At 42.6% G+C, this 15,435-nt stretch overlaps 1 protein-coding gene across 1 annotated transcript in view; it reads right to left on the reverse strand.

Moving 5' to 3' along the window:
* Positions 1-9: 9 nt before the first annotated feature.
* FAM234B (family with sequence similarity 234 member B) overlaps positions 10-15,435 on the reverse strand; it is a 20,692-nt gene continuing 5,266 nt past the window's right edge. Inside the window, exons 3-12 of the mRNA XM_025204812.1 lie at positions 13,715-13,903; positions 11,926-12,056; positions 10,783-10,930; positions 10,293-10,434; positions 9,561-9,704; positions 4,479-4,560; positions 4,171-4,326; positions 2,732-2,849; positions 508-731; positions 10-170 (exon numbers count right to left, since the gene is read on the reverse strand). Of these exons, the coding sequence (XP_025060597.1) occupies positions 165-170; positions 508-731; positions 2,732-2,849; positions 4,171-4,326; positions 4,479-4,560; positions 9,561-9,704; positions 10,293-10,434; positions 10,783-10,930; positions 11,926-12,056; positions 13,715-13,903 (1,340 nt within the window). The 3' untranslated portion in view covers positions 10-164. The remainder of the gene's footprint in view (positions 171-507; positions 732-2,731; positions 2,850-4,170; positions 4,327-4,478; positions 4,561-9,560; positions 9,705-10,292; positions 10,435-10,782; positions 10,931-11,925; positions 12,057-13,714; positions 13,904-15,435) is intronic.

Genomic DNA, 15,435 nt, shown 5'->3' on the forward strand with positions numbered 1-15,435 from the left:
ATTCCCAGCTTTTTCTGGCAAGCTTGAGGAAGGGACAGGGGAGTAGCTTCAGTCCCTGCTCCCTTTGTACAGCAAGTATGATGAAGAATCACTGAGCATCTTCCCCTACTCCACCAAGGGCCAAATATCCACCCTGTGCATGTGAAACCTGAGAAGCCAACATCCTAGACCTGGAGAAAGAAAAAGAAGGCATTAGTCAGGCAGAAAAATGGGTTCTTTGTAGAGCACAGTTAGGCCTCAGCATAGCCGGAGAAAGGCCTGGACTCCATTTGCTCATAGTCAGAGCAGGGGATACTCCATTTCCCCCACGCCTTCTCAGCCCCTTTCCATCTCCCACCTGGTTTCTTTTTCTTGTTGCTAAGACAATTCTTTCATTGTTATTTCCCAACACTCAAAGAATCACCAGACCCTGGTGTTCCCTGCTTGTTTACTCCCTCTCCACAACCCATCCCACCCTTTGAATTTAGCAAAGGATTCCATCAGGGGCTTGGTTAGCTATCTTTTTACCTTGAAAGGAAAATCCACAAATTTCAGCCTGGCCAAGAATCTCCTTACTTCCCCTCGGCTGATCTTGGGGGTGGTGTCCTTTAGCAATACCATGCGGCTTTGAGTCATCATGGCCCACCTCAGGCCTAGCTTGCTGACAGACAAAAATCCTGGTTGGTTTTCAGCTGTAGGGCTCCTCATCATAGTGATGTAAAATGCATCTTTCTGGAGATCATTAATTCCAACTGATCATTAAGAACAGGAGAGAAAAATAGTGGTGAGCACTGAGAAAAATCAATTCTTCTAAAAAAAATTTTCCAAGAATGAGCTCCAACCACGTAGACTATGGCTTTTCGCTACACACACATCTGGTAATTTTGTTCAGTGGTGCACAGGTATATAAGGTGACAATCAGCACAGGAACTAAATTGTCATATAAATCAGAACATGAAGTCTGAAACCCCTAAGGGCATTTTTGAGTGTAGTGCTGAGAGTGACATATATTTGCATCACAAGATACATTGGTAGACAGCCTCCCAGCAATAGCTCTCACAGAACATTAAAAACTTTAATCCCTGGCACACCATAAACAGGCATCCTATTACAAGCTGGAAAACAAAGACAGGGGGTTTAATGGGCTTGCCCAAAGTCATATTTGTCACACTGACCTTTCAAAGGACACGCTGATTTAGCTTGTATTGAAATTTTATTACAATGGGAAATAAGATGGCCTGGTTCTCACATACAGTGGGGTTAGGACAAGCAGATGGACAGTCATCATGGAACAGCTGATGCATGATAAGTCTCTGACACCTTTTACTCTGTGGTAAATTACTCCTTTGTCCATACAAATACTCTTACTCATGAACTTCTGCCCCTTTTTGACTGATAAGCTTACCTATGTTCTGCATGGCTTTCAGTTTAGCCCTCGATGCTTTACCTCTCACTTACTGTGGGATAAAAGCAGACAATCTGACAGTTGCCATGGAGTAGCTGACGTAGGAAGTCCCTTTACTGCCTGGTAAACTGCTGCTTTATTCATCTGCGTATTCTTACTTGTGACCTAGTGCCCCTTTTTGACTGACAAGCTTATATAAAAATGCAGGAAGTGTGAAATGGCTTTGGCCATGACTTGCCTACAAAAGCTACATTTTTGTGTGTTTGTGAAATATCAGCGTTACCGGTACTTACAGGTCATTTTTTGTTTGTTGTAACAAAGGACTATTTATTATAAATAAGGACTGGAAAAAGGCATTCATTGTCATAATTTTTTGTAGCGATGGATTCTGTTTTAATGAAATCCACTTGGCACAAGTAGCTATGGGCCAGTACCTGGGGCTTGGAAATATTTTGTTGCACTGAAATTTTCCTAGAAACAGCCTTCACAAGATTCTACCTGTAAGCCTAGCTACCTGCTCTGACAGCTACTTTATATTCACTCTTTAGATAATCATATAGTGGAGTGCATCATGGATAGAAGAATCATGGCCTGATAGTTTTTCTGCACCTTCTACCATTCCAAATTCAACTGGTTCAACTGACTCAGTATCCTACCTCTTGTCATGCCAGACTGGCCATGGGTCTAACTGATCTGGTAGGCTGCCTTGGGTGTCTCTCAGATGCATTAGGAGAAGGTGAAAATCCTGTGGTCCACCTGCCTGACTGTAAAACTTTGTTTAACCATCAAAGGAAAAAAATATATTTGACTAAAGTGCTTAATTTAGAATCACCTCTTTGAAAAAGGAAAAAGTAGGAAACACAACAGCTTCTACCAGAGACCAGAGGACGAAATTGCTTAGAAAAAAAGTGTTTGGGGCCGGAAAATGTGTAGGATCCAATTCTGAATCAGCATATGCCAATGTTAATCATGAATACCTCCACTGAAATCAATGGAGTTACACTGATAAAGAACCAGTGAGAGATCACAGTCAGTTCCTCCATAATTATCTTACATATGAGTGATTCTGTGGGTTTTCTGTTTGCAAAACAGCAGACCTGATGTACAACAGAGATGAAGAAGAAAAATGGGCTTTGAGCCCTGGTTGTAATGTTTAATGATTTTTTATATTGCTACCCTAAGTTTAGTGGACACCAAGAGTCACACTTACCAAGAAGCACAGGAAGGCCCCAGATACTCCCACAGTCACCTTCTTCTCCAGAAGGGAGGAAGGTTTTTAACATCCATTTGGCCTTTCTCAGTATCCTATTGGAAAGAGACTAAGTCCCCAGTCTCACACATACTCACTGGCTGAAGCAGTCACTATGTCGGTGATATTGTTGAGGTCCAAAAGGACTGTAGGAAAGGCAGGATGCAAGAGGTAGAGATGGTGAAGCCCTGGGCGCTCATTTCTTGGGCCAGGTTCCTGTTGGACAGAAAGACAAAGAATGGTTTTCCTACTAGTAATTCCTACATTCAACAGAACCCCGCCGGTATAGTTATTCTCCACAATCTGTGGCTTTGGAAAGAGAATGGGTTTTCCTTGCTCCTGAATAAGCCAATCCCATGTAACATCACTCTTCACAATGCTGTAATTGTACTGTCTCATCTTTGATCTCACGCTGCTTCCACAGTGGCTGCCTGTGACTTCCACAGAATGAAAAGCATCTCATGGATGTCTACAACTTATCAACTGAAGGAGCTGCTTCACAGGCCTAAGTCAAGGGAGGGGTCAGAGACGAAAAGGGGACATTCTAAGTCTTTCTCCCCTCTCTCCATCCAGGAAAACTGGTGAAGTAGCCCAGGGGCCTGGGATCACTGCTGAGGCAAGAGGCAACTTATGAGACTTTGCAAATACAGCAGAAGTTAGGAAATTGGCATAGCTATTCAGAAGGCAGGGACCAGTGTAAGACCCATTCCAAGGATCAAGCCTCCAAAGGAAAGGAGAATGTCTTCACCAGAGACCAAGTTGTTCACTGACTATCAAAGGCTATTTCTACCCTGACAGACCCTGGGAGATGGCTCTGTAGAAAAGTGTAAAGCAGCTTTCTTCTAACGGAATTTCTTGCCCACCCCTGTATCTCTCTATGCCATACACTGGTACATTTCCTTTCCCATCTTATGTTTGGTTTTTGCTTTATATTTTAAAATAAAGATTTCTCTCTTATTCTTTCTAAGCATGTATATAGTATTGTGTAGCTGTGCCCAAACTGCCCAGGAAATAGAATTTCAGTACCACAAAATAATTTGAGTCTTAGGAAGAAATTTTGCCTGAAGCAGGCTGAAATCCTCCACACACTTTTTTGTTTGTTTGTTTTTTTAAACTGAAATTCTGCAATATTTCTAAAATACAATATGTTCCCTGGGTTTCCTGCCTGCCTGGAAGAAGGCAGTGGAGCCCTGACTTTATGGCAGGTTTCCTGGCAGGCCTGGAAGCTTGTGTCCCCAGCAGCCTCTCCCCAGTCCCCAACTTCCATCAAGTTTCTGAGGAGAACTTTGATTTTGTGGAAGTGATTTCTTTTGTTAGAAAATCACTCTGATGGAAATTTCCTAAGCAGCTTGAAAATACCTATGTGTGCACAGACACACATACACGTCACAAGTCAGAACCAGAAGGACAATCTATTCCTGCAAGGGTAGGTTTAAATTTCAATAACATTGTAACTTAAGAAGATATAAGGAAAAGGAGAGAGACAGAACAGGCCTCACAATGAAACATTCCAAGTGATAAAAAGACAATCACTTACCAGACTTTGTGATGCAGGCTGTATTTCATCAGCCCAGAAGAGAAAAACAGATTTCCTGTCCAAAGTCATTACTGATAGTGCATCGGATTCTTGCATGCGACATGGGAGGTTATGGCTCCAAATAGGGAGGCCCGTTTTGCCATCTACCACCACCACCTCAAAGTTGGGAGAGACATATAGTGTGAACAACAACATAGAAATGGGGGGAGAGGGGACTGGTGTGAGTCCTGGGAACTTGCTGCTACAGTCCTATGCTCACACACAGCCTGTCCTCTTTCCTGTACCACCACAGCTTCCCTAAGATTTACCCTTTTTGTACCACTTCTGCTCGGAGCCTGCAGCATGAAGTCCAGGACTTGATCAGCACTGAAGTAACCAGGGGAAGGTTGGCTGCAAATATTAAGAAAACAGTTAGAAGCAAGGCCAGAAAAGGAAGGCTTTCTAAGCAAGAGAGCTCATCTGCCTCTTCCCCTCCCTAATGTTCATCCATCCTCTTATATGCACAGGCTTTGCAGATCAGGCTTTTTAATCTGTCAAGTACACTATCTTGACTAACAACAGCCATTCACCATTGCAACAGAAGAACAAAAAACCACCATGAAAACCACAAAGTTCCCAAGCAATTATTCAAGGCTTAGCCTAAGGCAGTGGGGGATGAGACATTTTTTTACTGGGCCATATGGTAGTCACTCAGTTTATCATCCTGGAGCATGACATTTTATTATTCTTTCCCTAGCATGTATAACCACAATTTATTATTAGTGGTCTGAAAATTACCTTGTCCTTTTAAATATCACTACCAGCTTTAGACTCTTTGACCCCCTCTGGTATTAAATTTCACAAGCTGACTTTACTGACAGAAATAGCACTGGTTGGAAATATATCAACCATTGATCTTTATACTGTGATTCCTTGTTCCCATACTGGAGATCAGATCATGTAAAGTTCTAGTAAAAATGAAATACTTCAGTCTCTAACACTTGTCCATCTAGGGTAGGCCTGACCCCACCTGTAGATTGGCTCTGTGCTACTCATTTGGCCCCTGGGGCCAGATAAGTAACACCCCTGCTCTTGACAGAAAAGTGTTAGAGACTGAACTATTTCACTGAGTTTCAACTATAACCCCACTGACACACCTGATCCAGTGTATGCAGCACCCACCACTCTGGGATGCCGGCCCAAGTAGGCTTTGTGCCTTGGTACCCAGCCCCAAGGAGTGCTGTGGGCAGTGCGGTATAGCATGGGACTAGCCCCAGCAAGCAACCTGCCCCCAAGGCACTGTGTGTGGCAGTCTGAGATCAGACCAAGCAAGTGCCACATGCAGTACATGTTCTGGCCCCGTGTGGGGGGCCAGTCTGGCACAGCATGTTGGGGCAGGACTGGGGACCATATGCGTCACACCATTTGTCTAAGCTATATAATACTATTATTTAAATATCACTCATTATAGGTGAACTCCGGAGTTTTCTTTGCATCCTGATCATTTCTAGCTTCTTGAATTTCAGGTCTGTGCTTCTTAAATTGGCCAAAATTGGACAGAGCGCTCTATATAAGTGCAGACAATTCTTCCCTATTCATTGATTCAGTGAGTTGAAGACAAGAGAGGACCATTAGGGAATCTGAGCTGACCTTTTGCCTATCACAGGCCATACACAACCCGTATGTAGTTCAATAACTTGTCTGACTAAACCTAACTTCCAGAAAAGCATCCACTTTTGATCTGAAGCTATCCAGAGATGGAGAATCCATTGCTTCCCTTGACAGTATGGTCCAGTGGCTAATCTCACTCGCTTCTAGAAATGTATGCCGAATTTCTCATGTGAATGTGTCTGGCTTCCACTAGCACCAGTGCTATCACAGCCGTTTTCAATGGAAGATCTCATATCTTCAAATTTCATTGCAACAAATAGGAAGGAAAGACAATGTTTTTAACCCATGAGCATTGCTTTATACTTATTTAAGACAAATTCTCTGTGTCATAAAACTTCCAATGCATTTAAATTCGTCTGGAGTTTCTTAAAAATTGAAAAATATACACTAGGTGCTATCAATCCACTGACACAACCCCTTCCAACTTCCTCTGTTCCTCTAACTTCCACTATTCCTAGAGACAATATAATATTAGTCCCTCTCCTAAGAAAGTTCCATATACAACCTGGCTTTCTACTGCTTCAACAAGTTCTATTTCATCAAAGCTTGCCCCTTACTCTATGGCTACTGCTTCTCTTTTAAGATTGCATATGGAATCTCAGTGAGCGGTTTGAAAAGCCAAAGAAATGTATATCAAAGAGATTCCTTTTACCAGTGACTGCCTATTGTTAACTTTTTCTAAAGTGGAAAGAGTCTTGCTGACACAAACAATGTTGCTTTGACCCTATCAGGTGAAAGCCAAGTGTTCTACTCTTTTACCATTAAGCTTTGTATACACTTCGATATACAGAGTGCTCTGATTTCAGCCACCAAGAGGGCAGCGCCAGTACAAAAGCCCTCGTGTAAATAGACAAAGCATTACATTTGAGTTTTGTACAAGTGAAGTTTATCCATGCTTCCAATCAGGGTATGCAAGCTTTTGGACTTTTTGGAATATGTAGTTTAGCTTGTCTCTCTTGTACCTGTACAGATGCTGGCAGGTGTAACCAGAACAAATCCCCAGTGAAGACAGATTTTGGCACTGCCATCCTTACACTTGGTACTAAAATAAGGTCACTGGTCTGCAATCTCCAAAATCCACCTTTGCTTCTGTAGCCTAAAAAGTACAGCTTAATGCAGTTGGGATAAACAGTGAAGCCCTAGGACCAATTAGTTTTAGAGATACAGCCTTGACATAAGTAGGATTTAGGCCTGATTGGGCTTGACATGAGCAGATAACTGATATATGAACTTTGTCATATAATTTCACAGAAATTTGCTTAAACGGCATGTTCTATAGGGCAGCTTAGGATATTTTGTCGGAGACTTTAGGAACTGAGGAGGATCAGAGCTGCAGAGTGTATCAACAGGAATACCTGATGTACAATAATGAGACAACCCTATAATTTAGTATTAACTTAAAAATAGAGTACCAGTTTGAGGGTGTTTGCATGCTTTTATATGGTGTAAGTAATGAATACATATAAATGGAGATAGATAGGATGAGTTCTTGAAGGGAAGGTTGAGAAAGCCCGTTGAAAAGATCCTTGGTTGTTTCCTAACTGTCCAACCAACTCCAGCAGCCTTTGAGACAACTGTATATTACAGCAGACACTTGACTGACTATCTTCATAATCCTTTTCTGAAATTTTAATGTTGTTGTTTTTACTCATAATACATTAATGTAGAGGGTATAACTGCCCTCAGCATACTCGCCTCTGGGTTCCTCCTGTCTACTCCAGTCAACCCAAGCTGTTGTCAAGTTGGCAAGCCAACTCAAATGCCAATCTTGCAAGTAATTCTGAGAACAGTGATGTTTTCCTTTTGAAAATTAAGCCCCACAATGGTGACCAGAACAATTTTCACAGGTCTTTTTCACCTCCAGGAATAGGTCCTGGGGTCAGCTGGTGTGATGGATGAAAATCTGATCCACACTACTGATGTTTTACACACTCATATGTTATACTTCCTGGCTGGATCTTTATTGTAGCTTGTGCAGTTTAAGCAGGATTTGCCATTATTACTTTATGCATTTTTAGCCCCAATACATAAGGCTTCATCTTGGTTGTAGGAGTTTTTGGAAATTCCATGACAATAATTCAAGGATTCACAAAGACAGCTAAATAAGCTTCTGAGTGTTTCCCTTCTAGAAAAGACTTCTTTATAGGAGTTATAGCATGGAGGGCCAATGCTCCCATCCTTTCCTGTAAGTCAGCCGTTTCCAAACTGTAGGCCATGCGCTCCTAGGGGTGAACAAGGGGAGGAGCAAAAAGTTCCAGGGGGGCATGTGCACATTATAGCAGCAATCAGTGACACTCCACTACTTCAACCACTCTCATATCCCCTTACTTCAGCTGCTGCTTGCCTTACCAGTGAGGGGACTTGGCAACAATTGGTGACAGGCAGAAGCAGCTGCAGCTGCAGCAGGAGAATGTGAAAGTCCCTTACTTTACTATGGTGGGGAGTAAACCCACCAGGTTTGGGAAACTGCTTATTGGTCAACACGACTGAAATACATCTCTCATGATTCGCTTTGTTCTGAGAGGGGAATCATGGAGTTTCTCCAAGTTCATGGTTTCCATGAGAAAATTGTAGCCATCCTAATAATCTCATGCTGTTCTCTGCTTTACCTTTACTCCTCCTGTTTATACTTTGTATTGACATACTAAAAAAAAAAAGCCAAGTCAGACCTTTAGTGCAGTGGTCTGAAATAGTTCATGGATTGATTATATACTCTAAACATTTTTCCACCCTCACCTTTCAACTCCTATTTATTGGTTTCCCATAGAAAGGTTGAAATCTGCCCTTTTAAAACTCATCATTATATCTTCCATGTAAATGTTAGCATCTGTCAGAATACAGTTTCCCTCACTTTATGTGGGTTCTGTATGTGTGAATTCGCTTTTATGCAATGACCTTTTTTATTCCAAAAATTCATCATATGCGAGGTAAATTCACTTTTATGCGATCAGTGTGGTGGAAGCCTGCAGGCAGCTGCTTTCTGTGCTGTGTTGTGGGAGTGACACGCACCAAAATATAGTCTCCTGTGCGGATCTGTGCTCTTCACGCGTTGTCTGTGACACGTGTTTCTGCAGTTGCCATCCTCATTAGGATAGTGCTCTGTGCTTGTGTGTACTGTCTCCTGTTGGTTAGAACCAAAATTGTCTTGTAAAAGTGGAAGAAATGGGTTCGGGGGGCAGTACAGTCGTGGACTTGGAAAGTATCCCTATTTGTTACATTGTAAAGTGGGTTCCCTTTATGCAAATTCAAGTTATATGCCGTTTTCCAGGAACGCATGTACAGCATAAAGGGAAACCTGTATCAAGCATAACTGTACAAAAATTGTGTTGTATAATGAAGAAACTATGACCTTTTGCCTGTTAGGTTAGTATTGCACTTATGTGCCATTATCTCAGCATCTTATGTATGACAGACTATGTACTGTTTTGAATGCACAGGGATTACTCTGACCCTTTTCACATACAGAGATCCATGTCACACTTGTGATCTAGCTTGTAATTCTTGCTGTTGCACACACTCAGAACAGAATATGACAATTCTTCCATTATTACTTCCATCCATTCTGCCCATCCCATAGCATTAGAACAGGCTGCAACAGCCCCATAGACACATAGCCCTCATTCTCAAGCGTTTCTGCCATCTTAAGGAATTATTCCTGATGACTGTGAAGGGTGGGAATGATGTGCAGGTCCCACAGTGAGGGAGAAAGAGAGAGAGAGAGAAAACTCTAGCTGTGTAACCTGTGAATATCCTGAATCTCCAAGCTCCACTGGGGTTCTAGGTCCTGTCCCTGTAGTAAAGTCAGGCCATGCTTGGTGGTGATGAGAAGGTTGCTGCAGTTGCTGTCTGAAGCCTTCACTGTTTGTAGAAACTCAACACCCCCGCTACAAGAGACAGAAAACAAACACAAGCCCATTGCACAGGTTCTATCTATTAATTTACATACAAATTCAGTGTAATCTGTAGAAGATTTTGTTTTAGATCTTTTCTGTGACTGAATTCCCACTTTGCCTCCCAATCTAAATTGAGACCTGCTGTTTTTCTGTATCCTCAGCCATGTTAAGAGGTTTCCCAGGTCCTGCCAATGGATGCATTCAACTCACCTTTCTGGGAGTTAGGTTAGAGACCAACAGATGCCCTAAGACCCTTGGCCAAACTGCTGGGCCCAAACAGAGCTCTTAAAAGGGACTCCTATTTATCTAGAAATGCTGCTTTTCTCCCCATGCATGTATACACAAAGGCAGATGGGGGTGTAAGAACAGGACATGGGCTTAGAGAAACAAGCAGTTCCATTTATAAACATGGCACTTCTCCCACTGGTCACTCACTGCAGGAGTAACTGTCATGGACATCACCCTGGTGACTTTGAAGAAGAACGATATTGAAGTGGAAGTGGCAATCTTTGGAAGATCAGGAAGATTCTTTCCCTCTTCCCCCTCCAACTTATCCAGAATGATTAGGCCATGTCCTACCTGTAAATGTCAATGAGCTCTGACAAGTTGACTGATCTGTGCTTCTCCCACTCTGGCTCTTCCTGTTGCAGCACTTGTGGGAAGATGTCATGGATTCTGGCCTGGGCAAAGATATCCCTCAGCGAAACTGCTTGGACATTACCTAGGAGGTAAGTAACAGATGAGGCAAAGATTGAGATTCCTGATCTCAGTTAGGGGCCAATTAGAGTCCCAGCAGTGTGAGAGACAGCATGCAGGGATGGTGGGGGATATTTTCCCAGGAGATGTGCTGCTAGAACACTAGTGGCTTGGGAAGCTCCAAGTGAGTCCTGTCCAAGCAAGAATCATTGCTCCCAATCTCCTTTCCACATTTGCTATACACAGCTCCCATCTTCTACAACTCCATCCTTTCCCAGAGAGAGACAGGAGCATGCTCTTAACTATTTCAGTTTTAACATGTCTTAAGAGAGAGATCAAAAAGAAGTGGAAAAGGCCAGTGATTCTAACTTACCAAAGCCAAACAGGATGTAAATGGCTCCTTGCCTGGTGATGTGGGCTTGGGGACCAATTAGTTTTCCTTCTCCATTTATGCTGTACTTCACAGGCCCACCTAGAGGGTTTCCAGTCTTTCCAGACAACAAGATAAAGCACAGGTCAGGCTGCAAAGGGAAGAGATGCAGAAATTCTGATGGTTGACTCATGGACAATAAGAAGCAATGAAATGTAGCAGCATCTTTGATGTGATAAATCATTTGGTATCTCCTTTCTCCTACTCTCCTCTGTTCAGAAGCCTTTGTGAAATGAGCTGGCAGCCCTAATGCAGTTCTTTATATTGAGATGTCCACATCACAAACTCTAACCATCATACTAAGCACCTCCAGTATACAAATGGACTTTGAAAATTGACTTCTCTCAACCTTAAAGACAGTGTATCATAAATCACTGGGGCATGTTTACACAGAAGTGGCAGAGTGTTCAATCTCACCCCTGAGGGAATATACCCCCACCCTTGCTTTGTGTCTGACAACCCGGGAAATAAGGGGCTAAAGACAGTTTAGGGGTGCCTCAAGCCACCACAAATTAAATATGTTAGGAGCACAAGTCTTTTGTGAGATGCGAGGAATGCCCTCAGGGCATTCTCACTGCCTTATTTCCAGAGTTGGCATGCCATGAGAAGGAGTGGATGGCTGGAGCACCTGTGGTTGTATAAGCATATCCAGGGAAGAAGCACAGGGAAGTCTGCAACATTATTACCATACCTGTGCTTCTCTTCTGTGGGAGAACAGGCATATCGTTCTCCAGGGATCTCAGACCAGCATCTTTCCCTTGTGTAAAAATTCATTTTCAAAACAAAAGTCATTATTGCTAATGGGAGAAGCACAGAACAGAGAGCAATTCACAAGACTTAGCCAGTGAACAATGATTCATTTGACAATTATCTTAATTATTTCTTCAATAAAAGACATAGGCAATGCAATTATTGTTTGATCTCATTATCCTCCTAAGCCAGAGAAGGATGCCAGGTGTATACCTGGGGGGAATCTATTTGGACTGGGGGTCTTTTGTCATTCTCCAACTACACTGCCTTTAAATCATGCTAGCTGTTTGCCAAAAATTAAGCTCCTTCCAGACCTCTACTGGTGATATATTGTACCTGCGTCTCCCCAATGGCCAGGACTACCAGATCTCCAATCCCATCTCCATCCACATCCGGTAGCGTAACAGCTGGTGCAGCCAGAGTCCCACTTGGCAGGTGGTCAGGGTTTAGCCTCCAGATGGTTTTTCCTTTGGGAGAACACAAGTGAGCACAACAGCATTTCACAACAGCAAGATTAACAGGAGACCCCTAGGAATTCAACAAAGTGTTCCTGAAGTATGAAGACAGGGAAAGTCACTTTTCCCCAACAACCTAACTAACACAACCTAGAGGAGGTTGAGACTTTCCCCCTGAGTATTTTCCCCTTTGTTTCTTCATATAGGCTTTGAGTCTCAACCTGCCAATGCTTTCCATCCCCCACCCTGGGGATTTATCTATAAAGAACTGTTGACTGCAACTCTTACTGAAGTAGAGGGGTATTTTCAGGATCATTTCTTGGGGTCAAATCATAAATAAGAGTAAAGCTCTACATGACATGAACTGTTCTAACTGGCCAGCAGCAACGCTTGTTTGCTGATGGGACAACCATGAAGAAAACTCCTGGGAAATGGAACAGATGGGACATGATTTTTAAAAGGACAGACCCTGAAAATGGGAATCTGTGTGTCAGTTCATTTTCCAGCAGGAAACAGCTACTCTCATGCTCTTTCCATTTGGGGGATAAAAATATGTTAGCAGAATTAATTTTAAACATGCTTTGTCAGTCTACTGACCAACTATATTTATTGATATAGGAGTCTGGTAAAAATACAATTTACAACCTTTCAAATTTTAAAAGAAAATCACTCTCAAAGTAATTCCAGCTCCTTTACTTCCTGCACCCTCACTATCCCACTCCAGCCCTGCCACACACACATGCCAAAGACTATGTGTTTACAAGCACACTTAAAATTCCCCTTCTGCTGTGTGGAAGCCTGAGCCTTTCTACATAATACAGAAAAGCAAGGGGTAGACCTACAAACACTTAAACTCGTGAGAAATGCTACTCATGTGAGTAGTCCCACTAAGTTCAGAAAGCCGCTTCTTTGCCTTGGTCTTGCACACATGCATGTGAAGTGCCATTAAAATTAATTCACTATAAATATTTGAAAGTTGAGTGGTATTGGTTAGCTTCTAGTGGACAGAGATCTCCTGTGACAGTTTTCTCTTCCTTAGTTAGCACTAAGATTTCATTGAAAATTTCCATGTATTTTAATTCAAATTTCAAGAATACTTTCTGATCTTTGCCTATAATTCACTGTTTATGTTAACATTCCCACTAATAAAATTTACTTGCTCAGATAATCACAGGGAACAAACCCCAGAGGGATGTGAACAAAATCAAAGTGATTCCAGATGCAATATTCATTTAGATCAAGTAAGCGCTACAGACTTCAATTCTCCTGAGGATTTAACTGGCTACAGTAGACTTCCTCACCTCTTTCCCCAGAACTATTGTGTAGTGTTTCTGTATGCAGAAAACCAGCTATGAAAATTTCACTATATAGGTGGATATGTTTCAGTGGTTGATAAAGTGACAATTAGCATATCCTTACATCTATTTCACAGAGATATTGTAGAGGTACATTAAAGTCTTAAAGCTCTTTGGCAATGCTGGATCAAGGAATTGCTATCAATATGTGAAGGATTAGATTATGTTATTCTTTGTTGCCTGAATTCACTGGTGATTAGATTATCTTCTGGGTTACTCTACAGTGGGCTTTTCACCATGTTACTACCATGAAGCACTGTGGCTGCATTACTCAGGGTGATCGGTTTATCCATATGTTCACATCAGGATATCTACCTGTGGAAGCATTGAGAAGGCTGAGGAATTTAGATGTTCCAGTCACCAAGCAGACTGGCTCTACTGTGGCCATGTGAGTCAGTCCTTTGCAGTGTACACTCCGAGTGTCCTCTGGAATGTGGATGGACCACAACGTGCTTCCATTCATGCCTGAAAGGGCCACTACAGTTACCGAGGGCCTGGAGACACCTGAAAACATAGAGGGGAGGCAGTAAAAGTGCTTTAGTTATCTAATAAAGGAATGGCCAAATAGAAAAAACAAATCAGTCTTCAGGGGATAGGCTGCTACTCTGCAGTGGTCCAGAGTAGAAAAGAAAGTCACTGGATCCACAAGAACCCCATAAGATTGGGAATTTCAATCCTCAGTTAGCTGATGGAAATGGAATTGGCAGGCAGCTGGTGCGGAGGGGACCTGAAATTATGGCTCTCTGGGTGGTTGGCAAAGCAACAAAATTGTTTCCATACCTGAGCGAACTACATCGCTCCTTTCAATTCATAACCCTCTGTGCTTTCATACCAGATTACCGGTTAAATAATCGGTCTTTCAGAACCTTCATCCTGTTGCTGGAAATTGTAAACCATCCACAAAGAACCAAATAATTATTCAGAGGGTCCTACACGTGCTGCAATTCTGAAGGAGCAAAATTGTGCACTACACTCTAAGCTTTTTGAATTTGTATGTGAAAGTCTGAAGTGCATGTGAACCAGTGCACTATCTTCCTGAGTTTCAAAACAGTGAAACATAACCATTACATGAATGCAAAGTGCATGAAGTTGCTTTAACAGGATGTAAGCTCTGACTTCTAACAATGCCAAATTTAATGTAACCCGATATGAGACATCATTTCAACATAAGGTGGGAATGAACTACTTGGGCCATCAAGTCCAGTCCCCTACAGCCACAGGGAATGCTGAAAACCAACATCCAGCTAATGTGCTTATCCTGTGGCCTCAGATGAAGTTCTCTGAAAATTCCCTGAAAGATCCCTATTCACTTCTATTCATTGGTAAAACACCCAATCTTCCCCAAACTTGTGGAGTCAATACAAAAATCTCCAATGTATAACATGATAATGTGGGTACAATGTAAATTAAGCAAAATTTAATTTAATAGATTTCATAGACATTAGGGCTGGAAGGGACCTCGGAAGATCATCGAGTCCAGCCCCCTGCCCAAAGGGCAGGAAGTCAGCTGGGGTCATAGGATCCCAGCAAGATAAGCATCCAGTTTGCTCTTGAAGGTGTTCAGTGTAGGCGCTTGAACCACCTCCGATGGCAGGCTGTTCCAGACCTTGGGGGCTTGGACAGTAAAGAAATTCTTCCTTATGTCCAGCCTGAAACGGTCTTGTAATAGTTTATGACCATTCAACCTAGTTGTCATCCCTTGGGGTGCTCTGGTGAACAAACGTTCCCCCAGATACTGGTGGTCACCCCTGATAAACTTATAGGTGGCCATCAGATCACCCCTGAGCCTGCGCTTTTCCAGGCTAAAGAGCCCCAGGGCTCTCAGCCTGTCATCATAGGGTCTGCTTCCCTGACCTCTCATCATGTGTGTGGCTCTTCTCTGGACTCTCTCAAGCTTCTCCACATCATTTTTGAATTGTGGAGCCCAAAACTGGACGCAGTACTCCAGCTGCGGCCTCACCAAGGCCGAGTACAAGGGGAGAATGACGTCCTGGGATTTGCTTGAGAAGCATCTATGGATGCAAGCCAGCATTTTG

The sequence above is a fragment of the Alligator sinensis genome, unplaced genomic scaffold (assembly GCF_000455745.1).
Source record: "Alligator sinensis unplaced genomic scaffold, ASM45574v1 scaffold166_1, whole genome shotgun sequence".
NCBI classification, from domain to species: Eukaryota; Metazoa; Chordata; order Crocodylia; family Alligatoridae; genus Alligator; species Alligator sinensis.